Source organism: Rhodnius prolixus, unplaced genomic scaffold (genome assembly GCF_049639745.1).
Source record: "Rhodnius prolixus isolate KJV_2025 unplaced genomic scaffold, Rpr scaffold_8, whole genome shotgun sequence".
Taxonomy (NCBI): domain Eukaryota; kingdom Metazoa; phylum Arthropoda; class Insecta; order Hemiptera; family Reduviidae; genus Rhodnius; species Rhodnius prolixus.
In genome coordinates, this window is record NW_027411593.1 from 17,411,901 (window position 1) to 17,435,136 (window position 23,236).

General features: G+C 31.4%; 5 protein-coding genes across 8 annotated transcripts; 3 read left to right on the forward strand and 2 right to left on the reverse strand.

Moving 5' to 3' along the window:
• Window positions 1-1,019: 1,019 nt before the first annotated feature.
• LOC141450963 (uncharacterized) lies at window positions 1,020-8,812 on the forward strand. Its single transcript, XM_074121913.1, has 5 exons — window positions 1,020-1,365; window positions 2,404-2,572; window positions 3,345-7,656; window positions 8,387-8,418; window positions 8,496-8,812. Exons 1-5 carry the CDS (start codon window positions 1,269-1,271, stop codon window positions 8,584-8,586), a joined length of 4,701 nt encoding a protein of 1,566 aa, XP_073978014.1. The 5' UTR covers window positions 1,020-1,268; the 3' UTR covers window positions 8,587-8,812.
• A 715-nt stretch (window positions 8,813-9,527) lies between these two features.
• Window positions 9,528-11,601, forward strand: LOC141450975 (COX assembly mitochondrial protein homolog). Its single transcript, XM_074121936.1, has 3 exons — window positions 9,528-9,915; window positions 10,342-10,446; window positions 11,302-11,601. Exons 1-3 carry the CDS (start codon window positions 9,852-9,854, stop codon window positions 11,502-11,504), a joined length of 372 nt encoding a protein of 123 aa, XP_073978037.1. The 5' UTR covers window positions 9,528-9,851; the 3' UTR covers window positions 11,505-11,601.
• Window positions 11,581-14,751, reverse strand: Tsen2 (tRNA splicing endonuclease subunit 2). Its single transcript, XM_074121920.1, has 4 exons — window positions 14,424-14,751; window positions 13,367-14,066; window positions 12,882-13,039; window positions 11,581-11,890 (listed from the first exon to the last, which is right to left on the reverse strand). The coding sequence occupies exons 1-4, from the start codon at window positions 14,610-14,612 to the stop codon at window positions 11,744-11,746; spliced, it is 1,194 nt and encodes a 397-aa protein (XP_073978021.1). The 5' UTR covers window positions 14,613-14,751; the 3' UTR covers window positions 11,581-11,743.
• A 126-nt stretch (window positions 14,752-14,877) lies between these two features.
• Window positions 14,878-21,568, forward strand: LOC141450969 (uncharacterized). 2 transcript variants are annotated; one of them, XM_074121926.1, is made up of 9 exons: window positions 14,878-15,019; window positions 15,157-15,308; window positions 15,393-15,470; window positions 16,479-16,549; window positions 16,637-16,839; window positions 16,926-17,088; window positions 17,171-17,287; window positions 17,548-17,739; window positions 19,242-21,568. In XM_074121926.1, the coding sequence occupies exons 2-9, from the start codon at window positions 15,290-15,292 to the stop codon at window positions 19,410-19,412; spliced, it is 1,014 nt and encodes a 337-aa protein (XP_073978027.1). In that variant the 5' UTR covers window positions 14,878-15,019; window positions 15,157-15,289; the 3' UTR covers window positions 19,413-21,568. The 2 variants fall into 2 exon arrangements, with proteins under 2 accessions (XP_073978027.1, XP_073978026.1); XM_074121925.1 differs by having other exon boundaries at window positions 14,984-15,308.
• LOC141450968 (uncharacterized) lies at window positions 20,435-23,233 on the reverse strand. 3 transcript variants are annotated; one of them, XM_074121921.1, is made up of 6 exons: window positions 23,093-23,233; window positions 22,394-22,649; window positions 21,736-21,857; window positions 21,264-21,433; window positions 20,860-21,131; window positions 20,435-20,782 (listed from the first exon to the last, which is right to left on the reverse strand). In XM_074121921.1, exons 1-6 carry the CDS (start codon window positions 23,127-23,129, stop codon window positions 20,521-20,523), a joined length of 1,119 nt encoding a protein of 372 aa, XP_073978022.1. In that variant the 5' UTR covers window positions 23,130-23,233; the 3' UTR covers window positions 20,435-20,520. The 3 variants fall into 3 exon arrangements, with proteins under 3 accessions (XP_073978022.1, XP_073978024.1, XP_073978025.1); XM_074121923.1 differs by lacking the exon at window positions 23,093-23,233 and adding an exon at window positions 22,916-23,067; XM_074121924.1 differs by lacking the exon at window positions 23,093-23,233 and adding an exon at window positions 22,913-23,049.
• Between the last annotated feature and the right edge of the window lie 3 nt (window positions 23,234-23,236).

Sequence of the window (23,236 nt, forward strand, 5' to 3'; positions counted from 1 at the left end):
GAATTTTCTTTTAGACTAGAGGTGTTGAATGTATGTTTAATATGGTGTGACGTGTGAGTGAATTTTAGAAGTAATGTTCACCAAAAAATAATGCATTGCACTGCAGATATTAAGTATTGATACATAAGGGCTGGTCTGATTGTGAAATCTAAGAGCTTCATTATTGTTTGAATTAATAGTCATAAAACAATGTGAACTAATATTTTTGCATTTTCCTTTATGTATATATATTCGATCATTGACCACACTCAATGCATTGCACTCAATGTTGGATGCTTTACTGGAAAGAAAAAATTCACAGCAACTAGAACACTTTCTTTCTACTGCTAGTCACGAGCGTCAACCCTAGTTAGTCCTTTACCAAGAAAAGATGATTATTTAAAATGAACAGATCTTTTGAAAAACCCTATACTGTTTAGCTTACCGTAGTATTATTTATTTTTAATTTTGTTTGTTACAGGTAAAACAATGATTCGGCGCATACCAACACGAATTGAACTAAAACTGGACGACATAAATGAATATAATACCATTCGACAGGCCACTGAATCAAACAATGAGAGAGCACCATCTCCACAGAATGCTCCAGCATGGACTTATAAAATTATGTTCAACAATAATGCAAAAATTCATGAAAGAATTGGCTATGCACCACAGCCGCGGACGCCTACATAATTTTTTAGCTTGAAATTGAATAAAAATATTAATATTAAGCACAATCTGTGTTTTAAAATTTAATTTACCATCGCCAACAATTATGAAGTATATCATTTTCTTAATGATTTTTAAAAACTTGCTCTTGCATTCTGTTGACAAGTTTTGTAATTTAATAGGGAATATTTACACCATTCATTTATTTGATTAAATTTGAGATTTATTGTAAATTTAAAACAATAATAAAATGGCAATAATATATTAAAAATAGTTTACATTTTTTTAATTTATTTTCATTTGAATTTAAATGTCTTATATATTCCCCTTTATTTTGTTGATATTGAGGTCTAGTTTTTTACTGTAACCAACAACTTTAAAAGATATATAAAATTTTTCCTTTCTTCCTTAAACTATTTTCTGGAAATTGGATTTCCAGGACATTTGTTGCTTGCGTCATAGCCCTTGTGTGTGGTTACCGCAGATAAGGGTTGTGTATCATAATTGGGTTAAGGACTAAAGCAGTGAAGTGTGGTATTGAACCTTCAATAGCAACACCTGGGTATCGGGTTAGTAATAAATTACAAGAGTACTGTGGTGATGATCCCATTATTTGTATGGTATATCCTACGCACAATATTCAGTATAAAAGCATAGTTGGTTCCGCTTGTTTCTTCAGTCTGTGCCCGAGTGTACTGGACAACAGAACTCTCTGTGAGTATGTTCAGGCCATCCTTATTCTTATAGTTTAACTTTAATGCAAAGAAAGTATTTTTTTTTTGTATTTGAATAAAGTAATTAAAATTATTCTTTTTCTTTATCCATCAAAAACTTTTATTTTGAAAATTTTGTGAAAATTCGGCTATAGATTCAATTATTTCATTTAAAAATAAAATTTTTGGTACTGTGTATTTTTAAATGACCGTATTTTACAATGGTTGCAGTTTTCTTAAGCAAACGCCCTTTCATGTTACATTATAAACTAACGTATTATAATAATACATTAGTTTTGTTAACAAAAGTATTTAAAAACAAAAAAAAATTGAACAGGCTTTTCAAAAAATATCCTACTAATTTCAAAGAAAAATATCCTACTTTTCACACTATTTATTATGACATTTTTTAAAATAACATTTTTGTATCTTCTTCAGCATTTTATATTTCCTAAGTTTAGTATAAACATTAGTTAAGAAAATTTTAATATGATACAATTAGAAAATGTACACGATTTGAGAGGGCTTCCTAGACTTTTTCTCGGTTTTAGCTCTCAGTTTCTGAAACTCATTCGCATACATCTGCTACTGTAGCAGGCCAAAAAGGAGCGTTAAATTTTGTATTCGATTGAGTTCGTAAATTTTAAGAAATGCCACTCTATTTAGCAAGAATTTTTTATTTTAAATTTGTATTATTAATACTCCAACTTATGGAGCTAGAAAAAAAATTTCTTTCTCTTTGTTCTTTATAATTTTAGTTTAAACATTTTTAAAACTGTTTTAAGTATTATTATGCTGTTAAATTAAATCTACTAATAGCTGATTTAAAAGTAAAATTAAAGTATAGTTTCCAGTTGACTTAAATATTAAATGTATGTATGCATTATACATTGAATCTCATGCTTTCTTTATCTAAGTATCAATATCTAAGTCACCGCAGCATACATATATTCGTTAGGCAAAATCAAAATCAGTTTTTTTTATAGCAATGCTACAACCACATTTTTTGCTTTTCCTATTTCTTGATATTTTAAAATAGGGACGTCTAAGATGAGAAAAACCCGCCTGGTAATCTTGCCGGGTGCAAGATGTTTGCATCAACTTGGTTTTCTACTATTATTTTTGGCTTGCCCTACAATCGCTTTTAAAGGACAAGAGAACAGGGATGTACAACCGTATTGCAGACTTTTAACTCTAAAACAGAATTGGTAAGTTTTATTTTGAAATAAAACTTAGTAATTTTAATAATAATTATTTTATTATATTAATTTTAATAATAAAATTAAAGTTTAATAATAAAAAAACTTATAATTTTATTTTAAATTAAATTATTTTAAGCATTTTACTTCTGAATAAAAAAGGGGATTTTTTTTAAGGATGTAGAAAATCCTTAATGAATGCTCTTAGGCTATAAACAATAAGAAAACTTGCCTTTTCTTATTTCTAAACCTAAAATTTCCGGTTTATACCTCAAAATTGTTCACCTTATGTTATTTTTTATGTTTGCAACTGAAATGAAAATGTAAATTATCAGTAATATTCTAACAATAAAAGAGATCTCGAGTTAGATTCCAGCTATTTTATTCAACTACTGACCCTTAGATTTTTTTCTTCCAAAGAGCTACTAACAGCTCACTGTCCGATGATGGACAATGTTGACTTTAGTGAGATAGCACTGTCCGCATGCCGGCATTGCACTAAAATCTGGGTGCCATCGACCTCAGATGTTAATGCACCTTAATTACAAAAAATAAAAATAAAAAGTAAAAAAAAAATTAATAAATGTAACTTTCATAAATAAAAAGTAAGTTTCAAAAACATAACAATCATGGTATTGTTGGTAAATATATTCTGAAGAACTAATTTCAAAACAGGCCAAAGATTTTGTCAGTTTATTCACTAAGTTTAAGCGTTAAATGAGTTTCAAGCAATAAATAAAATGTTAAAATGAAAACTAATATAACGGCAATATTTGTTTAGGTTACCAAATGATACTTGCGAAAGAATTGGATGTGAAAAAAATGACAAGGACGTGGCATTCGGCTTCTGGAAAATGAATACTGGAAATGACTCCTGCTTCCCAAATGATATCACTGAAACTAAATACCTTGGGATGACGTGCAAAATTACAAGTGAATTGGAAAATTTCAAAAAATTTGGCACAAATCCTAAGTCAAATAATGCCATTGTAATGCAAATATTGGATAACAAGCAAATAAAGGACTCGTCTTCGGAAAGTGATAAACGATTACAGTCTGTCCAAAAGAAAATAATGAGATCTGATGATGAGCAAGGCACTTTTAGGGTAAATAAGTTAAGAACGAGGATTGAAACAATTCGATTGGAACGAAATATTCGTGAGAAATCTTTTGAAAGAAGGAATGTTGCAGCACGAAGGAATGATAGATACGAACGAAACTCTGAACGACAGCGTTATCGAACATTTGTTTCCGAAAGAGAACATCCTTCTTTGGCTAATAAAAGAAGAGAGCGTAAGAACAACAGAATTCCTGAAAGTAAAAATAATCTAGCTTACGTGACTTCAGGAAGAAGCAAATCTCAAGATAGGTTTATGGTCCAAAATTCATTATCAATAAGTTCGTTGCAAAGACATGCTGCAGAAAGTGCACGAGAAATTGATTCAACACGATTAGCACGAATGGATTTCGAAAATAGAAAGAGTTCTACCCATCAATCATCAACAATGCAAAGAACTGAAGAAAGAAATTTCCAGACAAGAGAAAGAACATTGCTATTTCGAAGAAGGTTTGAAGACCGGAGAAGTGTGGCCAAAGAGGCAACTTATACTCGTATACAACGAAAATCGTCTGAAGCGCGCAGGATTTTGACTGGTGAACAATTGTTTACACGTTTTGAACAAATTTCCGTTGAAGATAAAAGAATTTTGTCCAGGGAAATAGCGTTAACGCGGTCAAAACGAAGTGTCTCTGAAAAGAGTACTTTAGCTAGAGAACCAGCATCAACTCGGTCCTACCGGAGTATCTTTGAGAATAGGAGAAGTTTAAGCAGAGAGATTGATTTAACCCGTTCACGACAAACTAAATCGAATGACAGACGGAGTTCGGCTAAAGAAGAGATATTAGCACGTGCAGAACGACGAGTATTTGTAGATTCAAAACGTTTGTCCAGAGAAGATTCAATAATTCGTTCTCAGCGGAGTGTCTCTGAAAACGGGAGAAGGTTGAACCCAGAGATAAGTTTAACGTGGACAAAACTAAGTATTCCTGATGATAGAAGAAGTTTGACAAGGGAAAGAGCGTTAACCCAATCGCAGAGAAGTGTTTCAGAAGATAGAAGGAGTTTGAGTAGAGCTAAAACATTAATAAGTTCTCATCGAAATAACTTTGAAAACAGGAGATTCTTGATTGGGGTGGCTGAAAATGTACGTTCAGAACGAAGCTCAACTGAAGATAGAAGGAGTTTGGTTAGAGGAACTGCTTCCTCACTTTTACAGCAAAGGGTTTCTGAAAATAGAAGAAGCTTGACAAGAGAGGTAGAATCTATCCGTTTATCTGAACAGAAAATGAGATCAACTAGGAAGACAACGGTTCTACCCACTCGGCGTAGTGTTTCTGAAGATAGAAGTAGCTTGACAAGAGAGGTAGAATCTATCCGTTTATCTGAACTGAAAATGAGATCAACTAGGATGACTACGGTTCTACCCACTCGGCGTAGTGTTTCTGAAGATAGAAGGAGCTTGACAAGAGAGGTAGAATCTATCCGTTTATCTGAACTGAAAATGAGATCAACTAGGATGACTACGGTTCTACCCACTCGGCGTAGTGTTTCTGAAGATAGAAGGAGCTTGACAAGAGAGGTAGAATCTATCCGTTTATCTGAACAGAAAATGAGATTAACTAGGAAGACTACGGTTCTACCCACTAGGCGTAGTGTTTCTGAAGATAAAAAAAGCTCCACTAGAGAATTTGCTCGTTTCCAACGTTCATCTGAAAATAGAAGGAGTTTAAGTAGACGAGCTGAGGACACACATTCACGGCGAAGTCTTTTTGAAGAAAGAAAGAGCCTGACAAGAGAGGCAGAGTTTACTGGAATATCTGAATACAGAAGTTTAACTAGAAGAACTGCTGCCACACTTTCAGAGCGAAGAGTTTCTGAAGGTAGAAGGAGTTTGCCAGGAGTGCCAGAATTTACTCGTTCTCAACGTATATCAGAAAATAGGAAAAGTATAAGTAGAAGAACTGTGGCCATACTTCCACAGAAAAGTGATATTGAAAATAAAATGAGCTTAAAGGAAAGAGAAGAGTTCAAACATTTTCAACGAATTTCTGACCAGCCACTTTCTGAGCGTGTTTCTCCTGATGACTACAGCTTGAGCAGAAAAACAGCGTTAACACATTCCCAGCGAAGGATTTCCAATAACAAAAACAGATTGTTGAGAGAGACTGTATTAACTCGTTTTCATCGAAGCATTTCGGAGGATGGAAGTAGTGAAGAATCACGATCCACTCAATGGAACTCTGAAGGCAGAAGACGTACAGAAATTAGGTATTCTACATCAATTCGTTTACATCCTGCTAAGTGGGTTAATAGAAGGATTTTGGTTAGGGAAGTAGCAGTACCTGGAACAATAGAAAGACAGTTTAATGAAAGAGTAACTGAAGTAAAAGGAACTGAAGTTTTTCGTTCAGAACGACTTAGTAGAAAGAGTTTGACCAACGAGATTCCATTACAAAAGAACTCTGTTGGCAGAAAGATTGTAACCAGAGAAAGATCAATAAAACAAATGAAGGCCACATTTGATAGCCAAAGACGTTTAACCATAGGTCGTTCATTAAGACGTACTGAACTGAGAAATTCTGAGGAAAATGGAATTAGGGCCAGAGATTTAAAGTTTAGGCGTTCAGAAGAAAGGTTAGAAAGGAATTTAGTTCGACAGGTATTGAATAAGCGAGAGATGCAAAAAACTACTGAGTATGGAAGTTCTGGAATCAGAGAAGCAATATCATCACGGTCAGAGCGAGGGTTTGAAGACAGAAGGAGTTTGACTAGAGGAATATTAGGAAATATTGAAAATATAAGGAATTTAGACCAAGAAACATCATTAATGCCATCACATCGAACTAGGTCTGCAAATAGAAGTTTGGGCAAAAAAATGCCGTTAGTGCAAGAAATTCGAAGAAACACTGCTGACACAAGAACTATGGCAAGAGAAACACCATTAAAAAGATCAAACCAAAGGAATAAAGTCGGAAACTTGGCAAGACAAATAGAAGAGATTCAAAGAAACTCTGAAGATAGAAGAGGATTACCCTTGCAACCATCAGTTAAAAGATTTGAAGAAACGAGAAGTTTATCGAGGGAATCGGTTCGAAAAATGCGCACTAGCACAATCTCTGTGGGCAGAAAGACTACAATGCCACAATCTGAGCAAAGATTTGATGAAGGAAGAAATTTGGCCCGGAATCTCATAACAACTCGAGCAACACAGAGACAGTCTGCAGTTACTATGTCTCCAACTAGTGGCACTCCCATAAGTCGTTCTCAACGACGTATGTCAGAGGCCAGAACCATTAGCATTTCAACTCGAATTATTCAGAGAAACTCCGAAGAAAGAAATATTTTAACCACTGATACACTTCATTCACAATCACAAAGAAGTAAATCTGAAGAGAGAAGGCGGAACTTGGTTTCTTCTCGCCGAAGCGGCTTCAAACGATCATTATTTAGGAAATTTGCGCTTGAAGTACCTACGAGTTTTACCGATATGTCCTCTATCGAACGTAAAGACGGAAACTCATTGAAGTATTCTATGAATTTAAGGAATGATATCTATCTAAATTCTAGGACATTGAGAAACAATAGGAGAACATTTTCTAGATTAAGCAATGTGCAGAGTATAGATAATTCTCGCAGAATGTTACCAGTTGAAACCGCTTCAATCCGCTCCATTCGGCCTCAGGAAGGAAACATCGCTGTTAGAATGACAGTTAAAGATAGTTTGAACAAATTCTCGCCAGAAGAGGAACCTCCATTCCGTCCAGAAACAATGTACAGAGATATTAAGAGAAGGCAGTCAACATTTAATGTTAAATTCAATTCAAAAATCTCGAATAATAAACCAATGAATCACTTGTTGAACAATTATTCTATCTTTAATCAGTTGCTCGCAAATGTCAATGTATTGGGTGTATCTTTGTTTGGAGGATTAGAGTTCATGAGCAAATTGCTGAAACCTCAAATCAGTAATAAATTTATGGAAGATTATATTGTTGTAGAAAATGCAGACAATGGAATTTTTGGAACAATTCAGGTAATTGCTAGTTTATTATACTGTAAATTATACTCATCTTTCTACGAAGATAAATGTGGTTCGATTTTTTTTTTGTACCATAGCATAAAGTTGCTATCGTTCATTGCCTACAGTTACCTATTAGAAAAGTCACCTCGGAAAAGTCTGCATTGATTTTTTAAACAGTGCACGCTATAGCCCTTATTTTTTACTTCAACTTGATGGAAATAAAAATTTCTTCAATAATTTTTCGACAAAATAAAACTGAATCTTAATTTTAGGCCTGATGTTATTGCCTACAATTATATTTTCTTTAATGAATGATTCTATTGAAAAAGGTCTGTAATTGATTCGAATGTATTCTAAGATTTAAAAAAAATTATTAGGGTTTAAAAAACATTTAAACATTTATAAAATCATTATTAAACTTATTTTGAGGGAAAAGTTTGTGTTGGATTCTTTTAATTTCTATAATGGCTGATTATTGAGCATTCAAGATGTTACCCTTTCTTTAGGAACACAAGATGCAATTGTTCCCTTCCTAACCGATCTTGTTAAATTAAAGAAAAGGGCTTGAGTTCCAACGGGTAAATTTTCGAGAAATCCTCAATTAAGGATGTAAACAGGAACTGCACGATTTTAAGATGAATTAATAATGCTTCTAGATGTTGAATTGTATAATTTCCTCATTTTATCATAGTACTTATTACACTTTACTGGCACTGAACTAATTATAATCTGTTTTATTTAGGACGATGTAAAACGGCTGTGGAACAATCAAAGGTAATATAAAAATTACATTTCTATTTACTCTTATTGTGTTAAATAATTATGTAAAATATACATATTTTATGTTTTAGATTTACAAAAGACTATTTACCTGGTGCAATTACTGGAGGAATATTGTGTGCTAATTTATTTTTAAATGTAAATAAAAGAGGAATTTATTAGAATTGTTATTGTACAAAAGTAAAATATTAGAGCTTTAGTAGAAAAAAAGGACAAAGTATTTTAATGTAGTAAACTTTATTTTTATTTACTAACAAGAAATTTACATTTATTGAAATTTTAAACTTGCGAGTTATTTATGAAAATGTAGTCAATCAAAGATAAATATATTATAAATGTCATATTTTTGAAAACATTATTTTAACAAATAAAAGATGATTAAGCAAGATTTCAATTTCTTTTTTTCCTTTTTACTCTTTTTTGATAAAAGGAAGGATAAAAGATATTAGAAAAAATGAGAATCGCTCTGTGGCAGACTTTTAGAAATAGCCATAGATGTTTCTCTCTTAGGAACTTTGTATACTAAAGAATTTGCCGTAAGAGGTAGGATAAACATATGTACGTGTTTTCGGATAAATAAAGGTAATAATTCTCAGTGCTATATTTGCTTCTTCGCTTTTTCATCACCACTGGCGAATTCCTCTTTCTAAATGGAAAAATTGTGCACAATGACTGATATTTTAGTGCCAGAAAAACAATCAAGATAGAAGATCCCTTAATTGAATTTTCCTAGAAGAATTTTTGGAATAAGCATTGTAGACCAACATAAGAACGATGTGTATGCAGAGTTTAAAGAAAATCTGAGGAACTATTGCCGAGATAATCTCCGAAAAGCAAATAGCCATCTAGAAATTAGTAGTACCAGTTGGAACATTTTTATCGTCCTCCAGTGGGACAAAATCAAATATAAAATTGCAGCTTTCTAGCTTTCTTTAATTTTTGTTTTAAGATATTTTGTAATCATACTCCCATTCAGACTATTTTTAACTTTTTCACAACAGTTATTTCAGCAGAAAATTTAATTTTGAAAATTTCGCATAAGCGCAATACTTTCCTCACCAGCAGTAAGAGAAGTAAAAACCATTTTTTTGTTTTATCAAATGACTGATGCTTGGAGGGGGCAAAGTTCCAAGATTTTCAGAAGACTATCAATAATTATTAAATAATTATATTACTATTGATTACTTTCTTCATTTTGTTTTGTTTCTTAACACAAATGGTAAAGCTTAATGTTAGGTCATGTACAGTACGCACTGTGGTTACTTTTCTTCACAAAACCATACTTTAACCTCTCAGTGATAACGTTATATGTAAACAAGTAATAATTCTACTTTTGGATGTGAATTAAAACGCGCTTGGTTCATGATTTATTGAATTTAATTTCATTTAAGAAAAAAAATTAAAGAACTCGATTCCCAAATCCTGGAATGGTTGGTCAACAAGAATTGAATTCTACCTTGAAAGAAAAGAGCCAAGGGCCTCTAGGATTAGGTAAGTATAGAAAACTGACCTCAGTTTAACTTGAAAATAATTTTATTTTAAACCAATATTTGTCTAAAGGATTATAGTATGTGTGTAATTAATACTATTTAATAAGGTAGAGCTGTCAGTACCTAGTGATGAATTCTTGTATAGTTTAGCATTCTTAATGTTGTATCAGTATTTTAGACGGCGCCAAGTTATTTTTCATTTGGCAAACCGGTTTCGGGAAGTTTCACAACTTCATACGTTGCATCCAGTATTTTTGGAGAGACAAGTGCATGTAAAGCGCAGGAAGCATTTAGTAGAAATTGATTTGTGACAAAAAGAAAAACGTAAAGTTTTGTTGAAAAGCTTACGAAAAATACTTTTCAACGAAGAAATAACAATTCTATTTCGCAGACACTATTTAAATTTAAATATTTGATCATTTTTCAGGTGATCCAGATGATAAAAGACTTAGAAGAGTTGAAATAGATGTAATGATTCCAAAGAAGATGAGAGAAAAGGCGCGTAAAGAAAAATGTAACTTAGAAGTTGAAGGTGCAGTACTTGATCTTTATTAATGCTCTTGATATATATTTGAGTAAAGAGCTACCCACAAATACCAGAGTAATTGAAAGTGCTTTACTTTCTTACGCATTTCTTGATCATTTAGATAACAAACTTTATTTTCAGTTATGCCCTACATGATGTACTTTTTCTTAAGCTTGCCTTTTGGATTTTTACTTCCTTGACTAATCTGATTCTTAATAGAATGAAACTTTTAGTTGGCCTATTATTTGAGTTGTCTATTGAGTTGATATTGACTAACCACTTCTTAATGTATCTTATCAGGTATTTTAAACTGTGATAAGCCGTAAGGTCACCAAGACGCTAGAAATGAGTAGTCCACTTCTCCTGCGGAATACTACTTTAGGGAAACAATAAACTTTCTTCGAATCAGTTGGTAGATGTGTAAAATTATTGTTTCGGTATGTAAATATATTACCACACTTAACACAATGTGTACCTTTTACACACAGAGAGAGAGACTATCCTTATGTAGCCCCAGATATTTATTGTACTTGGGAATATCATTTTAGATAGAAATTAGTAAAAAAAAAGTTTGCTAAAAAATCCATTGCCATTCTTTGAATATCTATAGTTAGTTCACTTAGGAATCCATTTCTTCTCGACATTTTCTACTCAAAGACGTCAATGAAGTCTTAAGTTGTGGATCTGGAGTGACACACTGTATATCATTCGAATAACTTAGCCAATTATTACTTATGACGTATAATTTCAATTTTTAAATAATATTTGCGATGTCAAGGAATAACTTCAGCCTTTCAGGCTGACAATAAAATTATATCATTTCACTACATCTGTTTTTTAAATTTGTAATTGTTATTTTAGATTTTAATCAGTGTTGCTTGAAAAACGGAGTTAGTATGGTTTATAAATGCCGAACGGAAAATGAAAAAATGCGGTCATGCCTTACAAAATGGTACTATGATGAAGATTTCAAGAATGAATGCCGCCATGAATATCTAGAAGAGAGATCTTTTTATAGAAAAACTGGAATTGGAGTGAAACAGAAATTAAAAATGGATAAATAATTAAAATAAAGCATACCTTTTCGTAGCAATATTTTTAAAAAAAATCTATTTTGTTTTAAATAATAAAAAATGTTAATAAAAGATTTCCTAATTTGAAGTTTTTATTGCAAAGAATGTCTATTGTTTATGAGAAGGTTGTAAAAGTTCTTTATAAGTACAAAATACGTAAACTTATTTTCTTCATGATCCACTGACTAGAATACAAATTTATTAATTGTTTTTTCACTAATCTCAACCAATTAGACTTGCGTATCGGTTTCATTCTTCTGGCAAGGCAGCCATCGCCTCAGCAACAATTCTTTTACTTTAAATTTCTTTAATATTAATGGATGTTCTTTATCGGTTTTTGTCATTTGGGGCCACTGTATCTTGCAAACAATTATCTCCTGAAAAAAGACAAACATTTAGCTAACCGTTTCAAATTTAATGATTACACTTAATAGATGAGTAGGGGTACATGAATGCGTTATGTTGTACGCTTATGTTAACACATGGAAAATTGGGTAGCGTAATGTTATTAAACCCTTATCCTTCAATACATTCTTAGAAAAAGCAATTTTTGTCAGAAAAACGTTAAACATAAAAATGAAGTACTTTTACAATTAAAAAGAAATTAAAAAAAAATCGTATACGCTTAAAAAAACAAAAAAAAAAAACAAGAATTCGATCTCTAACTACCTTCTTTATTTTATTTAGCAAAATATTTTGCTTTAAATTTATTGCGTAAACTATATATTAAACTAAATTTAATAAAAAGTGGGAGGGAAGGGATTAGCGTACTGGACTCCCGGGTTCGAATCCAGCTGCTGACCCTTAGATTTTTCTCTTCCTAGGAGCTTCTTACAGCTCACTGTCCGGTGACGGAGAGTGTTGTCTGTTACGAAAGAACACTGTCCGGAGGCCGGCATTGCACTGAAAAAAGCTCCGGGCGCCAATAACCTTAGATGTTGACGATTCATGAAGAGAAAAGGAAGAACTATAATGCAGTGGCCATGAATGCAAAAAAAAAAAAAAGAAGAATGCCAACTTCCAAATCAATCAAGTTATTGTATTATAATAAGGAGAACTCCCAAATGAAGGCCTGCAGATATTTATGAAGAAAGATTTTTTTTCCTTTTACTCCGACAAATTTAAACGTTACATGTCCACTTTATTGGCCATCTAAGCAAAGAGTGGATTGGTCATCAACCATTTATTGACCCCTTATCACATCTTGCAGAGCCGCGTATCGGCATGCTAATTGCTCTTCAGCGTACAAGTGGAACAATTCCCACTACACCATAAAAAGTATTTAAAATGAAGTTAAGGTTTTTAATTATTAAATATTATAATTCAATTACATTACTTATATATAAACTTGCTAATTCAAAAAAATACCTTGTTACAAGTTTCAGCCATTCTATTCAAAGTATTCATTTTATCCCAAGTCAAATGCCCTTCTTCGTTATTAACGTGTTCAGCATCTTTTGGAATAATATTTTCTATTAAAACTATACAAGATGCGTGGTAAAAAGGAGGTCCATCTTTATACAGTACTATAAAAAAACAAAAAAAACTTGAATTATATTCTAATTACACATTAAATGAATTATATTGCGTTGGCAATTCAAGACCATAGGCTCTTGGCCATCAAAAAGGACTTTTTATATCTTTTTACGGCGCAACAATGCATCTTCGCCAGAGGAGGAACGCCATATTGTTTCAATTCTGTTCGGCGAAAAGAACTTCTAGAAGTCAAACTTCATCCTTATAGGTATGAATAGTGGGAAACTTTGGCTAGTTGACACCTTACGTATTATCTATCCATTATCAAATTAAATTCAAAATCAAAGTAGAAAAAAGAAAAGAATTATGGAACTTACTAAAATTTCCTCCAAACTTTAAACCGGATTTAACAACCCATCCTTTAGCTCTGAAATAGTGATATGCAACATAATTTTCAATGAAATCTGATTGAGAATAATTAAACACACGCCAAAGTTGTAACAGAGATAAAGGTTTTCCTGTAAGGTCCATGACTTGAAGACATCCTAGAGCAAAGCTAAGGAAGAAAGATTCCTCCAATGACAAGTATAAAACTTCCATCACAGTCTTTAGAGGTTCAACTTCAATATGAGGGTTCAATTTTAATAGATTATCAGCATCCTTGCAATCATCAACTACTAAAACATCTTCCACATTAGCAGATTCTGATAAGCTGTGGGCCTTAGATATAGAAAGATTTATTTCTTTAGTCAACAATTCCTGATCGCTTCCTAATTCAATTCGCGATTCCTTTAGATTAGAAACACTGCTGCCTTCATTGCAATGGACAGTATCGTTATCGATATCCATAGGAGAGTTCGTTGTGTTTGATGTGCTTCCTTTTGCTTCGTCATTAGTACTATTATTACACTCGCCTTTAGCTTTATTCACTTCAAGATTTTCAATAAGTTTTTGAAGTTTATCAGACCACTCTTTTCTTCTTTGCCATTGCGTTTCGTTCAATACATTAAGTTCGTTTATTTTTTGCTTTCCAAAATTTGGAAAACCTTTTGAAAGCGAAGCCTTTCCAAAATAGCCCTGCAAAAAAAATACATGGTTACCAAGTAGTTACAGCTATTTGCAAATAATTCAAAACTGAGGGCCTAAGATGTCATTCAATATGATGTCTGCTACAAGTCAATGAAATCAAACGCTCTTACAACTGTTGGCTTCTGAATTAACCTCATTCAGATGCAGTGCTGGTACAAAAGGTACCTTTATCAAAATTTGACTTGAGAAATATCTTGTACTAGTAATACTGTTTAACACACAACAAAAAAGCAGGTATAAAAATATTACACTTGATACTGAAAATTTGACACGTTCGCACTTTCCCTAACAAAACAGAAAAAATAAAAGAGCTATATCAAATTATAAAAGTAGAAAAAAAATTACCATTTTATAAAGAGCTTTAATTTCATCTGGATGATCTACTATCACTGAATTTCCATTAAAATATCCAGTAAATGTTCCATAACTACTATATTCATCAAAAAATGAACCACCATCACTTAAAACTGGCAGTGGTGCAGATTTCTTTATATGGCTTCCTTTCCGTTTTGGCGTTGGAGTCTTTAACTCCATTATGATTTTTTAAGTCAAAAAATTAACTTTAGTTCATGTTTGAAACATTTGACTTTCACAAACACTTGGCTATCCGCACTTAAAGCACACCGTACACTGTGTAAACACACTGCAGTGTGTTTGTGTTTCTGTGTTAGGGTAACAGTCTTATTACCTTTCGCCATAAATAATCAGCAAACATGAGATTTTATGCCAAACCTCCACTAATCTCACCTAATAATAATAATAATGAATAGCTTTTCCTTACTAATAAATACGTGATAATAAATAAAAACATTTTTTCAACTTAATATTTAAATCGATATTCGCCTGTTCGATTACTCTTCTCTGAATCAGTAAAGAGAATAAGGACTCCAGTGTCCTAGCTCCCTGTCAATGTCTAGTGCCAGTGGAATACGCAAATTGTGGTAATTGGTCATTATAGTTAAAATTCCAAGAGTGCTTGAAGGAAAGAGTGCATTTTTAAAGTTTCCGTGGTGATAAACCGTACAAAAAAGAAAATTTCATTAAATTTGATTATGTTACTTTCATATTACTTTTTCAGAGCATAAACACTAAATTAATATGATAATGTTGGGCGGTATTCTGGGATACAAAGGTGATTTGTGTTAGTCTGTGGAAGATTTCAGTTTTTTTAAAATATAATAGTGACTGCAAAAAGTCACAAAAAAGTGAAAATGAATGGGATTGATTCAAGTATGTATTCAATTTTGTTATATTTGTATAGAAGAGTATGGAGAAAGAATATTTTTGCACCTAATTCCATCGCATATATTACAGGTGACTCGAAAGGAGATAACGCAGAAGAAAAAAACTCAGAAGGAGCGTCTCAACGTGTTCAAATATTACAAAGTTCAAGTTGGTGCCATAATGAAAATTATTAAATAATTTTGTGTAGTTTTTTTTCTACAGTTATTTTCAGAAGGTCTAGCTTGAGTTGATAAAATTACATGTTACCTGTCTAATGGTCACAATATGTAAAAAAAAAATTACTTTCAATTTCTTGGTTTTTGTCAGTTGACATAACCTAATTTTATCTGTTTATAAACAAAAAATTAATTCTGTTACCAGCTATTATTTTTTTCTTTTTGGTATTCAGTGTGCGTAATTTATTCACTCTCCCAATCAAATATTAAAATTGCTCTTATAGTAGGAATTACTTAAATTTTGATATTTCATGTACATGAATTTAGAAATGGTTTCAAGTTTTGTTTAGTGTAGGTAGTTTAGTTTATTTTGATTATGTTTGTTAATGCAAAACAAATTGTTTGTGTATCCATTTTAAGCACGCAGTAGTTTCAAGAGGGAGTTACTCAAAAGTCAAGCCATTATGGTTCTGTTAATGTCATTGTGTGTTGGCTGAAGGTGGCTGTAAAGTGTTCTGTGTGAAAACGTTTGTGTATTATTATGATATGCTCGAGTTTGCCTGTGGATATACGTATCCGAAGTTTAATTTTCATCTTTTAACCATGCAGTGTGTAATTATTATTATTAGGCGTAGATTCCGCTGGATCGTCAAGAACCCAAAGTGCCTGCTTACTAAGGTTTTTTTTATTTTAATCTTAACAGTTTAAAAACAAGCATATCTGTCGATTCATTGTAATAATGATTGTGCACGCTATCGTAGGTATTTTACTCACTTAGGTAAACGTGCAGGACAAAATTTATCGTGAAGATCAAATGTGAGATTGTCAGATCTTGTCTGTAGTTGTAAATGCTTAGAATTTTTAGTGATTGCAAATTTGTATGCCTATTAAAACACTTAGTAAGAATCTTTTGGCAAATTCGATTGTTTTCGACAAACATTGCTATTTCATTATAAACCTTTGTGTCTGCATTAAGATTTTTAATTGCTTTATTGTACAGGAAATGAAGGAGTGGGTGATAAAGAAGATGAACCACCTGGTGAAATAGTAATTATCGATGTTAATGCTACGGTAATGATTTTTTTTTTATTTAGACATCTTAATCACCTTGTTGAAATTTTAAATAAGTATAAAATAATCCTTAATTGTATTTTGCAGGAGTTGGATTTAAATTTTAGCAGAATCCGTGAGTTAACAGCAGCTGAACTTGAAAAATTAAATTGCCTTCAGCACTTATATCTTCGTTGGAACTTAATTAAAAAAATTGAAAATTTACAAACTCTGGTCACACTTCGTGAACTAGAATTGTATGGAAATCAAATTACTGCTATAGAAGGATTAGAAAGCCTTGTTAATCTTGAGTATGAATATTGCTAATTTTTATAAATATTTGTGACTAATTAATGAAAAACAATTTTAGTTAATCAAAATTTTCGTTTTTATATAGGATTTTAGATCTATCTTTTAATCGAATACGAGAGATAGTCGGATTAGAGAAACTTCCTAAATTAGAGAAATTATTTTTATCTACCAATAAAATTTCTAAAATTGAGAATTTAAATCATCTCAGCAAATTAAAACTTCTAGAATTAGGAAACAATAAAATTCGGGTATGTATACATAGTTATGATTATACTATCAGTACATTAAAGTATTTAAATTTACATATAAAAGAAATACAAACATTTACAGACCATTGAAAATTTAGAAGGTTTAGAAGAATTGGAAAGCTTATTTTTGGGGAAGAATAGGATAACTAAAATTGATAACATAAGTAGCTTGAAAAATCTACGGCAGCTGAGTATTCAGGTATATGTTATATTGTTTAAATTTATTTCTTTAAGACCATAGCAATGTTTTTTTTTTTTAAATTGTTACATTTTCTTCAAATGAAAGTATTCAGTTTTTTGTGTTTAAACATAAATTCATAATTGCCGAAAGCTTAGGTATTTTTATTTGAAAGAACCTCAATAATTTAAAAAGAAATACATTGGTTCTGTTGATTGTACTTAATTAAACTCATTCAATTAATTTTTTAAAATAATATAATATGTATTATTTTTTTTTAGTGTAATCGAATTACTAAGATTGAGAATTTGAATGATCTCTTTGATTTAGAAGAGTTGTACTTGTCTGAAAATGGCATAGTAGTGATCGAAGGTCTTGAGGATAACTTGAAATTAAACACTATTGATTTAGCAGTCAATAAGATTGAAAAGATTGGCAATCTAAGTCACCTGGTAGAGTTAACGGAGTTTTGGGTAAATGATTAATTTGCTAGTTATTAGATCAAAGCCTTTCATACAAAAATAAGTTATAAATTGCGGTTTAATTTTTGTTTCAATTTAAATGCCTTTTGGTTTTGATTTCACATAATTCATTAGTAGTATTAAGACCGTTCAATTGGGGTATGTCTCATTACAGTTAAGACTCCCTTTCAAGTTAGTAAAATGGTGTAAGCAACAAAGAGGTAACGTAGTCAATACCTGCAGCAGGCTTGGCAACAATCTACACTTCATGTATTTCCTTAACTCTTCGTCTGCAATCGTGGAGAATATTGTCAATATGTAGGTGATTGACTCGCAGATATTTCTCCGTTTCTCTTGAATAAATCTACCCAACCATCTTTTTATTGTCATCACCAGTTTACAGCATATGCTATTCCCTCTAAGCCTTTAGTTGGAACGGATAGCATGTTCTGAATTGATATTCTTAAAACACAGAATTTTAGTTTCACATTTAATCCTAATAAAAGTTGAACGGGAAGTATTACAGCGAACTGGTATTCTTTCTGGAATGCCTAACTACTACCTCCCTCAATAATGTCCTTAATTGATTTATACCAAAAAGTGTTAACTATAAAAGTTATAGAATTATTTGTGAGCTATAATTATAAGAAGTTTAAAGAAAATTGAACAAGCGGTTTTTAAAAAAAAGTTAAAAAAGCGAAAAATCTATTCAGTAAAGTGATACTTCCGGTATACCTATTTTGACCAAAAATTTATTACCACTTCCTTTAGTGTCTTTTGAACGAAATATCAAATTTGAAATTTCTGCGAGTATCCATCCCTGAGATATAGTGGATAAACTAAATAAAGAGAAGTAAATTCTCACTAAACCTAAACCATCAAAGACCGATGGGTTAGAGAACAGCAAAATTCTAGGAAAAAGAAGTGATTTCCAAGAAAACCATTGATCTCTAACCCATCCAGCCTTAGCCGGTTTTTTATATAACAATTCTCTCTCTTCTCTCTAACCAGCCGAATGCGATCGATTTTTGTCGGAAATTATCGGCTCAATTGACCATAATTTCCAATTTCATGTTTAACATCTGATATGCACACTCACATGACTTTTTTTTAGTAATACGTACTAGTTAGAATTTTCTTTAAAATTGGAATTTGTGTTAATTAGTAGTTGATTTACATCAAACAATGCACATAAATGAAACTAATTTTCTAAAAATACCATTTTTAACCGTTTTCGGCAAGGGTTTTCTCGAAAACTAAGTAATCTGCGTTGGGCAAGAAATTTATAGTTGTAAACGAGGATATGCCCTTTATTTTATAGAAAATTTGGAAATTGTAACTTTTATAGGAAAAAAATTGTCATTACATTAATGTAATTGTGTGCACTTTTTGACAATCACCCCTTATCTAACTGTATGTACTAAGTTATATACTGAAATATAGTAATTTCAGCTAGTAACTTTGCGATTTTTTTGTGGTTAAGTGATAAATAATAAACATGTTTTTTTTTCCAGATTAACAATAACAATATATCTGGTTGGAAGAGCCTGGACGAACTAACTTCAAATAAAAAGTTAGCTACCGTGTACCTTGAAGGAAATCCAATCGCTAAGGATCCAAACTACAGAAGGAAAATAAAATTGACTGTGCCTTGGATTAAACAGATTGATGCTACAATGACCTAAAGTTGGTCTCGAATTACATAAATCTATGTTTTGTTTCATTCTTCTGCTCCAGTTTTTAGAAAAAAAACACACGTATTATGTTTTATATTCTTTTATCCCAGGTACAACAAGACTTTAGAAATTGATCATTAAATGTTTTTGTTCATCTAAATCTAATCCAGTGTCAATGAAAGTATTGTTTATTTTGAAAAAAAAGTTTTATGTTAATGCTAAATTTTTTTTAGAAACAATTTTATGTTTTCATTTCAATATTACATTTTTAGAAACGTTAGTTATCAATTTACTTACGTATGTTAACTGTATTATGCATACCTATTATTATATGTTCTTTAGCTAGATATCACTAACATAAATAAAATTGGTAAAAAAAATGTTAGTCCCATTTATATTTATTTAAAATTATGAAAATGTATTTTGTTGTTAATAAAAAAAAAAAACTTTATTACTTGAAATCTAATGTGATAACTCTAGTAGCTTTATCTCACATATACATAAAAGTTATTCAAAAACACTTAATTTTTCATGTTTTAAAAAATTGAAAAAAGATAATGACATGCAAGAATCAATATCTTTAGCAAGGTCACTAGTATAGTTTTAACAATATAATATGAGAATATTTATACGAATTGGTGGGAGCAGTTTTCCTACGAATGCTTGCACATACTCAGATTAAACAATGGTAGTGTAGGGCAGCCTATGTTATGGCACTCCAAGACAAAATAGTTTTTTTCAAAAATTCACTTTCCAGAAAAAAGGAAAGTCAAAATAATTCCATCAATAAAAATGTTACGTCTGATTCATTTTGTTTTTCGTTAACAGTGTTTCCTTTTAATAAGGGTTCACTCGTTATAAAAGACTTTTCATTACCTTATTACCAGATAGTGGGCTCCTAAAGATAGAAAATGTAAGATTAGGATCGAACCAGCAAATTGATCCCTTGCTCTGGCTTTTTATTTGCAAAGTAGGACTTTGCCGCAGAAGTTATCAGTCGTAAATGAAAGCAAATGAAAATTAAAATAAACTGGATTCAAAGTTTTTATTTACATATTGTACTCGTCCCTATCTTATATTAATAAAATACATTTCAGCAGTTAAGCTGAAGTTAGGGCTATTCTATAGCTAACTGATCTGTCTTAACATTAGAAGTATACGAAGAGTAAGTTTGATGTTTGTTACGATGCCGCCTCATATCTCCTATTTGGGTAAAGCGATAACCACAAATATCGCAACAAAATGGACGTTCACCCGTATGAACGCGCATATGGGTTGCCACAAATGATCTTCTTGAAAATTTTTTATTGCACCTAGGGCAAGCGTACTTTCTTACACCAGTGTGAATCACCTGATGTTGTGTAAGATTAGCTCTTGATCTAAAAACCATACAAATAAAAACATGAGATTAGAAATGAAAATTTAGTTTTCAAATATAAATTAATAAATCTGGTACCTGAATCCATGTCCACACCATTCGCAAATATAAGGTTTCGTTCCATAATGTATCCTTTCGTGAATTAATAAACCCACTTTGGTAGTCATACTTTTATTACAAAATTTACAAAACCAACCACCAGCAATTCCAGTTGAATTATGATTTTGTGAATAATGAACTTTCAGTTCTTTGTGACTTTGAAAATTTTCAAGACAAAATGTACAAGTATATATTTTTTTAGATTGTTTATGTACTTGTTCACTGTCAAATGTAGCATCTGATTTTTTTTCCTGAAACAATTTCGAAACTTAAGCTGAGTTAAGATGATCCATTAAAAATAGAAGTAGTTGTTTCTGCATTTCTTTTCAGTAAGCATTTAAAATTATAATCTTATTAGTAAATTAACATTCATCACATCTTACATGACGTTTTGTGTCAGTTTCTGAAATTTCTTTCTTAGAATTTAATCCATTTATTGTTTTCTGAAGGCAGCTAGAATTATCTTTTACTAACTTACTTTTTGAAGAAAATAATTTGATATTGTGATTTTTGCTTTGGGAATGATAGTTTTCATCTTCTTGGCAGATAAAACCTACACAAAATATTTATTTTTATTAGCATCGTTTGTACAAAGTAACTGTTTTGTTTTTGAATTTTATTAGAACAAGTTGTATTCTCAAATAATGCATAAACTATAATGCTATTAAAAACCTTCGTTATAACAGGATATTTTGTTTGTTCTGTTTGGCCTAATTTTTAAAATTATCACCATCAACCATCATCAGAATGTATTTTTTAAGGATAATGTAGAAACAGCAATTATTTGATGTAATAACCTTTATCCTTACCCTAATTAACTTAAACCTTGAAAAGATGCCGTAAATTGACACTTACTTTCCAATTCGGATTTGTGTTCTTCTATGTGTTTGTCAAATAAGTTCATATCAGTGAAATGAATTTTGCAGATTTCACATTCTGTTGGTCCGTCAAGTGGTAAGCGATTGATATTAATAGTCCTGCAAGAAATAAAATTGTTTTATTTGTAAGAAACAAAAATTAAACTAGTTTTCCTATCAAGCATCTGCTTTTTTTTTTGAGAACTGTTACTATTATTGCAGCTTCTAAAAAAATGGATTAACTATTTTTATTCCTTATTACAGCGCCACACCCCATTGGTGTTACATTGGGATTTCATCGGTATAAACATTCAATGAATCACTGAAAAAGAAAGTGGACAGCCACTTCTATAAGGATTCAATTCAGATAAATTTCTTGCGTTCCAGCCTAACATTCTTCCAAGACTTAGCTTGTAGAAGTGGTTGTGTTGAATAGCTGACGACTTGGATTCAGAGGAATCCTCAGCCAAACTCTAACTTATCATTACTTACGTTTTCACCTGTAATCAATTTACACCCTATTCTAGAATGAATCAACGACATAAAATGAAGCCACATATTTTTTTGGTTTTGTACAGATACCTACACAAATATTAGCTAATTATTTACGTTACTTATGCATTCTAAAAATGTTAAGATTATTATTTTTACTTTACCTTGTGTACACTTCATCGCTATGTTTGAAACTTTTATCGGTTGTTACACATTTCTTTATAAAACGTACCGTTGCCTCAAGCCCATGAAAACATGAGTGGCAGACTTTTTGGGGATAAGGATCGTGTGCTAGTATTATAATTGGCAGGCAAAAACTAATTTGTTCCAATATGTCTTTGCTATTATCAAATATATCATACATTTTACTATTTGAACAACATCCACAAAGGCGACAGGTTCCCTCAATTTTGCTGAATACTGGAAAAATAATAAATATTTATTTTTTGAACAATGCAAAGAGAAGTTTTAGATATGGTCCAACCACTGAAAGGGCCAATTTTGCTGTTATTGTACTGCTAAATGAACGTCGACGTTCTATACATCGGACTGAGAGAAAACTATATTTGCGTTGTACATAGCATTATGTAACTCAATTTTCATTTCTTAGATATAATTTGTCTTCATTGGCCTAAAATTACATTAACATAGAATAGAATGTAATAAGAATTTGATGACATAACTACTTTATTGGAATATGCGGCACCGGACATGATTTAAAAGTAAACGCCAAATACCACTAGTTCGTCATTGGACCCATTTGCTTGACAAAAACAATCTCTTTGTGCAAAGAGGCAACGAAAGTTTACATTTTGATCTTTCCTCCCCATAGAGGTAATGCAAACATTAACCTTTTAACTTACGAGATTTAGATGTAATTGATTCTAGTTTGAGTTCCATTTGTCTTCATTAAATAATATTCATTAAATACACAAAAGCGCAAAGAAGTTAAATTTATTTCAAACAAAATGAACACATCATATACGGATAAATATCAATCACATGTT